Source organism: Myxocyprinus asiaticus, chromosome 9, assembly GCF_019703515.2.
Source record: "Myxocyprinus asiaticus isolate MX2 ecotype Aquarium Trade chromosome 9, UBuf_Myxa_2, whole genome shotgun sequence".
NCBI classification, from domain to species: domain Eukaryota; kingdom Metazoa; phylum Chordata; class Actinopteri; order Cypriniformes; family Catostomidae; genus Myxocyprinus; species Myxocyprinus asiaticus.
In genome coordinates, this window is record NC_059352.1 from 17,195,327 (window position 1) to 17,207,333 (window position 12,007).

Genomic DNA, 12,007 nt, shown 5'->3' on the forward strand with positions numbered 1-12,007 from the left:
TGCTTAACAACTACCTCTATTTGCCTGCCGATTTGGATTGTTTGCTTGTGTACTTTAATAAACTTCCTGCACATGGATCCTAACACCGTCTCCATGGCCAGTTCATTACAGAATACTTCGCCAAACATGGATCCAGCGGAAGTTTCACAGCTCTAGGCCGCATTCACGCACCAGTGCGAGGTATTAAGGGGTTACCAAGACCAGCTGAACAACCTACGAGCTGCCAACGAATGTTTTACACAATACATTCACTCACTGCAGATCTTCATTGTCAAATGAATGCTTAAAAAATAATGAAAACTGCTGAAATATGTTTTGTGCAATTTTGGTGCTCACCTGGTTCAAGTCGAAAAGAGGTCGCTTTGCTTCTGCTCCTCTCAAGGCTGAGGTGACGAGGAGTCGAGTGCATGCTCAGCGTTCAGAGGTTGCCAAGTGCATTCTATACAGTTCTACTTTATACGATTGTATAAGTAAATGCAATGCAGAGAAGACATCTCCTGGGTTTCGTCTTTTTGATAATAGATCATTGAATGATACCACTAATTTCCCATCTAAATTGTGCATGTACAGGTTTGAGATTGGGCCAGATCTCATGCAATTTAACAGTAAATTAATTTTAATTTAAAATTAAAAAAAATTCCTAAAGAATAAAGCTACAGTAACCTACTGTAAACAGTTTGTACAGTAAGGCACGGTGGAAAATACAGCAATAATACTGTAAACAGCATCTACAATAAGTTGCAGTTGGAAATGCAGCAATAATACTGTCAAAACAACAAATCATTTACAGTGTAATTATTCTCTGAAAGATTAGTTGAAACTGCCATCAATTATTAACATGCACACCCTGCATAAATGATACTAAGAGTTAAGAAAACTCTTAAGCTCTAAAACAAAGCTTGCATTTAAAATATATGTTTAGTGCATACTTTTAGAATACATGTTTTACAGGACTGAATTGTGAAAAAGAGGGTGAGTAAAAACTTATTAAAAATGAATTAGTGTGACATAATAGTGATTAGATCAGTGACCGTAAGAGACTAGCAAAGTGATTATAAAAGGGATGGATTGAGGCAAAGAGGACCAAATCAACCATCAACATTCATTCTGCTAGCGAAGATACAGTTTGTTTGAAGATGTGGGGGTTAACGTGCTTCACTTTGGTCCTGCTCCTATGTATTACAGGTAAGGTCTTAGTCTCATGATTTCTGGGGTAGAAAATTGTATGTAAATGATCTTCTCTACTCTAAAAGTTTTAACCATAGTACCCATGGTTCTGTGTCTTGTGTGATCATTAAAATGTATTTTGTTGGAGTGTCATGCAGCTGTTTAAAATCACATTTTTACCATGAGGCTGAATGATGTATCATCACACTGTCTTCCTTTGAGTTTGAAGCTTCTCTGAAAAATTCACAAGCTGCACTGTGTGACCTTTTCATTATATGGTAGTAACAGTACTTAATCTAAGTGCAACATTTAATAAAGTTCCAAATATAAGTTCGGAATGAGCTTGTTCATATAATTCTGTCACTCATATCTCAAGAATAAATTAGCAGCTGCTTACCTAACTCCAGTAACAATTCTTCCAGCATCCTTCTTCCTCCTTATCCCCACCTTTATGTCTTAACACCGATATAAATAATCATTTTCTATTTATTTACTGTATAATTCTTGCTTAGCGCTCGACCCAAGTTCATTGGTCTGTGAAATTAAAGGAAAATTGACAGAAAAAACTCTTAATAGTTTTTTATTTAACTACAAAACAGAACTTACAATTTTTAAACGTATGTAGATTTATATATCACAAAAATTATTTTATTTTATTTTTTTACTAATGTGTACTATGTTTCTTCCATTGCAGGTTCACTTTCTCAGTTGAATGGTAAGAGTCCTTCTCATTCTTTAAATATTGATTTAAAGTCACATAGTTTGTCTGTAGAAATGCTTACGTAAACAATCTCTCACACCTTCTTTCTCGCAGTTTGTGGACGTGCCCCTTTAAACTCCCGTATTGTGGGTGGTGTAGATGCCCCTGAGGGGGCATGGCCGTGGCAGGTCAGTCTGCAGAGCTCCACCTATGGAGGTCATTTTTGCGGAGGATCCCTTATCAACAGTGAATGGGTGATGACGGCAGCTCACTGTATGCCTGGGTAAAAACCACTTTAACACACATATGTACAGATTTTGTTTTGATTGGTCAGAAGTTCTTGTTATACTGTTGTTGTTGTTGTTTTCTCAATCTCACTTTGTCGTCCTGTATTTAGTGTCAGCACATCCAATCTGCTAGTGTACTTAGGAAAGAGGACACTGCAGGGAGTTAATACATATGAAATCAAAAGAAATGTTGCCAAATTCATCGTTCACCCCTCCTACAACAGCAACACAAATGACAATGACATCGCTCTGCTGCACCTATCCTCCCCAGTCACCTTTAATGACTACATTAGACCCGTGTGTCTGGCAGCCCAGAACAGCAGCTTCCCTTCTGGCACCAGCAGCTGGATCACAGGCTGGGGAGATGTTGCATCTGGAGGTACACACACTCATTCTTTCACATAAATACGTCTACTCTGAACATCACAAATTGATGATTAAGTGCGTATTTGTGTATGTTTACTTGCATAGTGAGCTTATCTGCTCCTGGGACTCTGCAGGAGACTATGGTTCCAGTAGTGGGTAATTCTCAATGTAATAATCTTCTTGGTGCTGGATCTGTCACCAACAACATGATATGTGCTGGTTTACTGCAGGGAGGCAAAGACACCTGTCAGGTACAACAACCAGATAATTATTATTAATCTAATAATAAAGTGTGCACACTTTACAGTAATATATATTTACAAACAAACATCTATATTGCCTTTTTAAATATGTATGTGTATTTTCCATTTACTTTCAGCCCAAGTTCAATGTGAAATGACAGTCCTGTAAACAAAAACTATTTTCTCTGACTCACTTACTCTTTCTTTAGGGGGACTCTGGAGGGCCAATGGTGAGCCAGTATTGTTCAGTGTGGGTTCAGTCTGGTATCACCAGCTGGGGTTATGGTTGTGCTGACCCCAACACACCTGGTGTGTACACACGCGTGTCACAGTACCAGAGCTGGATCATGAACTCCATCAACCAGAACCTTCCAGGATTCATCACATTCAGCCCTACAAGCTCATGCCAACCTGCTTCTACTACATCACCTGCTACAACTACCACATCTGCTTCAACTACGGCTCCTACTACAACTACCTTACCACCTCCACCCTTTGAATGTATCTCTCTCACACAACTACACACACATACACATTTATGCTACCTTAACAACACACACTTCTTTTTAAAATTTTGTTTGTGTGTTTTTGTAGCCTCAAACTCCTGTCGTGGCAGATGTGGTAAGATGGCTGACATCCACAACCGCTGCAATTGCAATATTCGTTGCCGCATTAACTGCTGCAGAGATTATAAAAAGCAGTGCTTTTGAGTGAGTCCAAACACACACACAAATAAAGACACAGCTGTTTATGGTGTTCATGGTTGTGACAAAATTCAGTTCAGTAAACTGGTCCAACAATATCTTACAAGACCAGAAGTTCTTTAATTCTGACTTTTACTTATTGATTCTTTGGTCTGATTGTTTTTTATGTCTCTACAGATTAGTAATAACTCTTGGTCTGCACAGGCTTCTAAACACCTTCTCACCTGCCCACAGACATTTCTCATCAGTTCATTTCTACATAAATGTGTCCAGTTTGTTTATAAATTCCGCCCAACATATTATACACCAAGTACAGCTCTTACAGCAAAATATTTCTTTAAATCAGCACAGAATAACTCAAATTTAATTACTGTATATGTAAACCACAAAGCTAACAAAATGATATGTAATTTGTTTCTTATATGCAATTAGAATTATATATCTCACACCATGCTGGTTTGATTAAGTTGCAGTGTGTAAAGAAGGCTTTTATCAAACTAAATAAATACTTAGCATTATCTAGCTTCTAAGGTGTTTTGTCTTAATCAACAACACCAGTGTGGGGTGTTTTCACATCTAAAAAGGTATTTAAACTGCTGTGCCATCGCGGGTCAAACCACATGCTTGTGGATCATCAAAGTCCCTTTCAAGGCCACAAAGGCGGCCATCTTGGGAATGTTCCTGGGCAGCTATGAATACAAGTGGCATGAAAATACTTGAATGGGGAAAGGCCGAAATCTCCAAATCCATTGGTCAAGATTATGATATTCATCAAATTTGTCAAAGATTATGATATTCATTCAAATCACATAGGCCTTTTTCATATCAGCAGTAAAATCTGACATCAATGGTATCATAAATTGTGCTTCTTTAGCTCAGATGATGCTAAAAAAAACATCAGGCTGGTCCTGTATTAGCATATGCGTTCTCGAGTTGACTGACAGGCAATGTCTGTATCTAAAAGGTGATTGGCTCTTTTACTTGTAAGGTGGGACTTCACTTTCTACATCCATCACATTGGGTGTTCCAATTTCTCCCATTCATTTTAATACAAGTGCTCTGACTCAGGACTAAATAGTCTCTGGTATCACTAGGGCGATGTCGTACAAAGGATAAAGTTATTACAATCCAAATAACAATAATACACTAAGATGGTTTTGAATTGGCTTATAAAATTGGAATGCATTAAAACACAGGGTACACTTAATTTTTATTAGCCTGTCACATTTTTCCTGACAAAATCTCCATAGGATTGACCACACTATATTACTTCATCCATTTCATTAACAGAATCTTAAATCTAAATGGGTTTCTCCAGGAGTTGGAAGCCCAGATGAATTGATGGTCAACTCCTCAACTGAGGTTTTCAAAAATATTGAATGTGTTTACATTCTTGACAAACCACAAAAATAAAACCTATTGCAAAAATAAATACAAATGGGGGAAGATGGGGAAAGACGCATGTTGACATTTCATCTGAATATTGGTATTTGTGAGAGTCATCCCAACAGAACAGTTTTGAGGTAGATTGATCTAATTTTCTGATATTTGAAAATAGTAAACTGTGTCTTTATACTACGTTGAATATGAAATGTTTGTATGTATATTTGTTCATGGTGGACTTAAAGCTGAAGTATGTAACTTTTTTTTGTGTAAAAATACTTTCTTCTATCCCATCTTAATATGCAGAGAAAACTATTAGCAAGCCATTCATAGGTTAATATTCTCGAAAACTGTAAGCACTGTGTTTCTGTAAGTGGACCCTTCAGAATGGGGCAAAAGGCCTCTGGGGCATCGTGCCCCCAAATAGTAGGTTGCTAGAAAATGTTAAAGTGTGTGTGTGTGTGTGTGTGTGTGTGTGTGTGTGTGTGTGTGTGTGTGTGTGTACAGGTTTGGGTGGTTTATGAGGACATTTTTTTAGATTACAAACTAGTAATTACAAAGGTATTATGCAATAAATATGGTTTATGAGGACATTTCTAGTGTCCCTATAATTCAAATCGTTTAAAAAACATACTAAACTATGTTTTTTTGAAAATGTACAAATGCAGAAAGTTTTTTGTGAGGGTTAGGGGATAGAATCTATAGTTCGTACAGTATAAAAATCATTATGTCTATGAAGAGTCCTCATAAGGAGAGCCGCACCAACATCAACATTTCTTTTGATTTCATATGTATTAACTCCCTGCAGTGTCCTCTTTCCTAAGTACACTAGCAGATTGGATGTGCTGACACTAAATACAGGATGACAAAGTGAGATTGACAAAATAACAACAATAGTATAACAAGAACATCTGACCAATCAAAACAAAATTTGTGCATATGTGTGTTAAAGTGGTTTTAACCCAGGCATACAGTGAGCTGCCGTCATCACCCATTCACTGTTGATCAGGGATCCTCCACAAAAATGACCTCCATAGGTGGAGCTCTGCAGACTGACCTGCCACGGCCATGCCCCCTCAGGGGCATCTACACCACCCACAGTATGAGAGTTTAAAGGGGCACGTCCACAGACTGAGAGAAAAAAAGACCAAGAGATTATTTACATAAGCATTTCTACAGACAAACTATGTGACTTCAGATCAACATTTCAAGAATGAGAGGGACTTGAAATATACACATTAGAAGTAATAAATAAATAAATAATCTTTGTGATACATAAATATACACATACATATAAAAATGTTAAAAAAAATGTAGTTAAAAAAATATATATATTTAGAGCTCTTTTTCTTCCCTTTAATTTCACAGACCACTGAACTGGGGTCGAGCGCTAAGCAAGAATTATACAGTAAATAAATAGAAAATGATTATTTATATCGGTGTTAAGACATAAAGGTGGGGATAAGGAGGAAGAAGGATGCTGGAAGAATTGTTACTGGAGTTAGGTAAGCAGCTGCTAATTTATTCTTGAGATATGAGTGACAGAATTATATGAACAAGCTCATTCCGAACTTATATTTGGAACTTTATTAAATGTTGCACTTAGATTAAGTTCTGTTACTACCATATAATGAAAAGGTCACACAGTGCAGCTTGTGAATTTTTCAGAGAAGCTTCAAACTCAAAGGAAGACAGTGTGATGATACATCATTCAGCCTCATGGTAAAAATGTGATTTTAAACAGCTGCATGACACTCCAACAAAATACATTTTAATGATCACGCAAGACACAGAACCATGGGTACTATGGTTAAAACTTTTAGAGTAGAGAAGATCATTTACATACAATTTTCTACCCCAGAAATCATGAGACTAAGACCTTACCTGTAATACATAGGAGCAGGACCAAAGTGAAGCACGTTAACCCCCACATCTTCAAACAAACTGTATCTTCGCTAGCAGAATGAATGTTGATGGTTGATTTGGTCCTCTTTGCCTCAATCCATCCCTTTTATAATCACTTTGCTAGTTTCTTACTGTCACTGATCTAATCACTATTATGTCACACTAATTCATTTTTAATGATAAGTTTTTACTCCTCGCCCTCTTTTTCACAATTCGGTCCTCTAAAACATGTATTCTATAAGTATGCATTAAACATTTAGAGCTTAAGTGTTTTCTTAACCCTTAGTATCATTTGTGCAGGGTGTGCATAATTGATTGCCGTTTCAGCTAATCTTTCTGAGAAAAATGATTCACTATCATTAGGATCTTGGTAAAATCAAAGATTATTTTTGTGTGACTCATTTTGCATCAGATAAATATCCTAGAGGAACAAGTTTTATTTGACATATTTGTTTCAAAATTTCTGGAACAAATGGCAAAATATATCAATATTTTTTTTGCTTTTGATGTCACACATGATAAGATAGAAACACTTCTCACTTCCACCATCTTTACAAGACATTTCAAGCGCACATAGCACCTAGTTAAGTTGGGCTGTGTTTTTTTTATTTGTTATTTTTTATTGTTAATGCAGAGTTTCACAGTGAGATACAGTGTGCTAAGTTGGCATTACAGTTTAGATCATTTGCCCCATAGTGTTCTTTTTTTTTTCTCACTGTAAAAAATTCAACTTACATTTTGTCAGACAAACTCAATTTTAAAAGTTGATTGAACTATCTAATGTAGAAAAAGTTGCGATTACTTAAAAAAGTTATAAGGTTAACTTTTATGCCATTCAGTATGGCCAACTTAAAATTCTAAATAGTGAGAACATACAATGTAAAGTTTGGATTTGAAGGTAGAACTTATAGGCTTTTGAGCATGTTTAGTTTGTTCACTGAGGAAGCTAGTTGTTCCCCTTGCTTATAATTGTCACTAGTATGCTATCACAGCTAGTTTGGCTTGATTTGACAAGGACTATTTTGTTAGTTAATATAATCAGTTTATGGTATGTAAATATTGTTGAGTAATATTTTTGTCTGGATGTTTGATCGCTCTATTTGCCTTAGATGACAAGATAATGCACAATAGCTGCATAGGATTCTCCAGTTATTGGATTTCCTGTGGAAACCTTTTAGTAAAAATTTGACTGCTGTAAGTCTATTAAAGCCAGGCATCTTAATGATCTTCTCCAGTCATGAACATCCATTAAAGTCATGGAAAGGTCTTAAACAATTAATGTCTCAAAAGATGTGAGAACCCTGACAGGCTAAGTACTATACATTTCATGTTGTTTTATCTGCAACTCAGCATGCCCACTGGAAAGCAATTTGTCTGGAGGCAATAACCATAATCCCTTGCGCTTGAATTTATTTATATGTGTTTGGCCAAGGCATAGTTACACATGAGGACTGTTGTTTAGAATTGATAGATGGTTTTTGCTTTATTTAGTGATTTTTACTGATGTCTTGCTGTTAAAAGCTGTTTTGTTTGAAGTCACCATCAGGGTGATTATGTGTTCGCTTTGGTGAAGTTCTTCAGTTTTTAAATTGACTTAACTTTTTGTACGATTTAGTGGTGGTCACTTACACTATCAGCCCAACTAATTGATAGGTTAGTGGGTCTGACTCATAATCTTTAGTGGAAATAGAAGTCTGGGCAACAAAAAATAATTAGTTCTAAACACTATTTTCTACACCTGGAAACACTTTATTTTTGCTCAGCTAACAAACTTGGGTATTCGTGTAGAAATCACTTTTATTCCTGAGTTTGTTGAACTTAATTTATCTTGTTTGACCATAAGTTGAGAAAAATCAAAGTTGTTTTCTTTAATTTTTTAAGTTTTCTCTACTTCTAATTTTTTGTTACAGTGTACTTTTTTATGTATGGTCATTTATTTCCTTTTCAGTTCTGGGTTTCTGGTGTGTATGAAGACGAAACTTTATGTTGGAATGCAAGTTGTTGCAACACTCACTGAAACACTTGCTCTGTGTGACACTTTTACAATGACATTGTAAAAATTTTGAAAGCTCCCAATTAAAACCAGACACTAGTGCTGTTCTTGCCTTTTGTTTACTGTTTTCCTCATGCTAACTGAACAATATACTTATGCTTTGAAAATGCTCTTATTTTGTGAATTTATTTAAAATACATCTATTGAACTTAATTACATTTATTTACATTTGTTTTTTTTTTGTTTTTTTTTTTTTTTGGTAACTGGTGGCTTTGAGAGCTATCTGGGACAAAGGTATTCATTTTGATAGGCCCAAACCTGTCTGGCACCCATATTTTAATGACAATTATTAATTTAAATTTAGTACAGGGGCTGCCACCATTACCAAATAATCACCTTACATTCTTTGACCTGTTGCTCTGTAACCTATTATTATATCTGATAATGAATCAACAATCTACCAACAATCAAGCAGATCAACAATCTACAACAATCTACTTGTAAATTTATATTTTGGATCAGTTAATAATTAGTTTGTTAAAAAATGCTGAATACAAAATGGGTATTTGATCAGTTTTGTCTCTGTGCACTTGTTTAAATACTACTGAGCATGTGGTGTTGTTTTTGTGTGCTTTTCCATTACATCTGATTCAAGGGATCCTGTATGTTCTCCAAACAATAAAAGCAAAGAAGACTCGTCTAATTTAATGTGAACCAACATAAAGACAGACAGAAAGAAAGAAAGGCAAATACCACACCAGAATGTAATTTCCATTACAGCTCTGGAATACCATTTGATTTTTGCACTCTAGATTTCAAAGGTAAGCTACGAGTAATAAAGAATTTCTCTCACTGTTACACTTGTGTATGTGGTGTAGTGACAAAAACATGAAGCTGAACAGAAGGATGCAGGGAGTCATAAGACATGGAAATAGAATCACATCATTATCTATAAATAAATTTACTCAAAAATAGGAATAATCAATATTCTGTGTAAATGTGAGTTGTGTATTTCAACAAGCTGCAGAGTCCTCGCCGCGTGAATGAGGCTGTGTGTGGTTCTGGTTTTTGTTGTTTGCAATGAAGTCTATAATTTCTAGTGTAAAATGATCTATTTTCCTTGATTGCATTTTTTAAATATAAGATTTCATTTATGTTGTTTATATTTATTCATTGTACATTTTACATTATTGTGTTTTCTATGACTCTTATTTTGAGGCCGAACATGTAGTGATGTCATACACATTAGAAAAAGATGGGGGAAGATGACCCCTTAAGAACAATGGGCCTCTTTCATTAATAATTGCATGGATTTTTCGCACATATACGCACAGGAAAAGTTTTCACAAAAAATTTTCTCCTGATTCACAACAGGTTCAAATCACATGAATTTGTTCTATACTTGTTCTTATGTCAATGAATCCAGACTATTCTAAATGAAGAAGTGCATGCCCAGATTTAGTAATTTGCATAAAACATGCCCAAATCATCTCCATATAAGGGCTTTCACTACTGCACCTGTGCAGTTTCAAATGTGAAGAAAAAGATGCCAAAGAAGCAAAAGGTCAAAAAACATACACATAAGATACACACTATAAAACAGCACAGTACAACATTACAATTTAGAATGATTTTAGCCATGTACGTATGTGTGGTTGTTCCTACATTTTTTTCATTATGTAGATTAAATTTTTGTGCGAAAATTATTTAAGACGGCCCGGCCACACCCTCCTTGTTACACTCCTCCCCCACCCGATTCAGGCCAAGGCGACACCGGTCTGACTAACCCCCGCCCCCCCAACTCTGGAGGGGAGACGCTGCCCTTCCGGCCGTTCTGTCAGCCGGTGATCCACCCCGCCTCCTGTGAACCTAGGGGAGAGACGATGGGAGGCATGGGGAGAAGGAAAAAGTGAGCAGAGACACAGAGAGAGAGAGAGAAGAGAGAGAGAAGAACTTGCTTGCTGGCTCCCGGACACGCTGTCGCCCGGTCCTCAACCGCTCCTCCCCCCTCTGGCAGATGCCAGCTCGCTCCTCCCTCGGCGGATGCCAGCGAGTCCTCCAGCCCCTGGCAGATGGAACCACTCCTCCACATCTTCAGCAGATGGCAGCGGTTCCTCCGGCTCTCGGCGGCCGGCAGCGACCCCTCCGTCCCCAGGCAGACGGCCGTGGCTGCTCCCCTGGTGGATGCCAGCGGAGAGGACTCCACGACAGCGCATCCCTCCTCCCTCCCGAGTTTCGGCACCACTGTAAAAGTATAAGGATGGGCAAGGAGGAGGCGGGAACCAGCTGAACAGTAAACATAAGTTTAATGTTCAAACTTAAAACAACATAAACACAGACACACATGCAACACGGCCGCATGTGTCACTCTCTCTCTCTAACTGGTGTCTCCGGCTCTCCTTTATCTCGCTCTCCCGCTGATCAGCTGATTCAGTGCCGGCAGTGCACCATCACGGCCCGGCCACGCCCTCCTTGTCACAGACCCGATCAGAAAAGACCTACAATCCATTTTTTGGTCCTGCACCAACCGAGCAACTGCCTTTGAGATGAACAGGAATAAACACCATTTAGGTGTGAAATCGTCCCCTGCACAAGACCTTACAAGCTAGATGATGCCAAGTATTTATTTAGGTTGATAGAAGCCATCTTCAAACATTGCAACACAATCAACCCGTTATGTGGGTTATATCGCATGTAATAAACAATTAAAATATTTTGGATATTTTGTGTATTATAAGATAACAACAAATGTAACTTAACATAAAACATGAATTTGAAATGCATTATTAGTCCGAACTTTCTTAATGAATGAGAATGTGCTAATTTAAAGCTTTGTGTGTCTGCGTGTACAAGCTGCACTTGATGTACATGCAAATGTTGGGCAGAATGTATAAACAAATTGGACATATTTATGTAGAACTGAACTGATGGGAAATATCTGTGTGCAGGTGAAAAGGTGTTTAGAAGCTTATTTATATTTCTAGAGGAAGCCATTTAATTTAGCTAATAGTACAAATTATTTGTTGAATGATTTAGATAACTAAATAAATTGGCGAGGGTAAAGACTCACAGATTCCCAGCACAATATATTCATTTGGATATTCCTCTTACACTTCCCTACAGGTGAGTGGGTGAGCGAGCGAGCACTTTGGGTTTCCTGTTCCTCTTGTTCCTGTTTCCTTTCCTTATTGGTTTCAGGTGATTTCTGTTTGTTCTTCAATATATAGGCCCATGCAACATTTATTTGTTTACTCAAAAAC

At 37.2% G+C, this 12,007-nt stretch overlaps 1 protein-coding gene across 1 annotated transcript; it reads left to right on the plus strand.

The window, feature by feature from the left end:
• Window positions 1-1,106: 1,106 nt before the first annotated feature.
• LOC127445758 (trypsin-like) lies at window positions 1,107-3,964 on the plus strand. The gene is made up of 8 exons (XM_051706036.1): window positions 1,107-1,185; window positions 1,862-1,882; window positions 1,982-2,150; window positions 2,265-2,533; window positions 2,626-2,771; window positions 2,972-3,263; window positions 3,357-3,472; window positions 3,644-3,964. Exons 1-7 carry the CDS (start codon window positions 1,137-1,139, stop codon window positions 3,470-3,472), a joined length of 1,062 nt encoding a protein of 353 aa, XP_051561996.1. The 5' UTR covers window positions 1,107-1,136; the 3' UTR covers window positions 3,644-3,964.
• The last annotated feature ends 8,043 nt before the right edge of the window (window positions 3,965-12,007 follow it).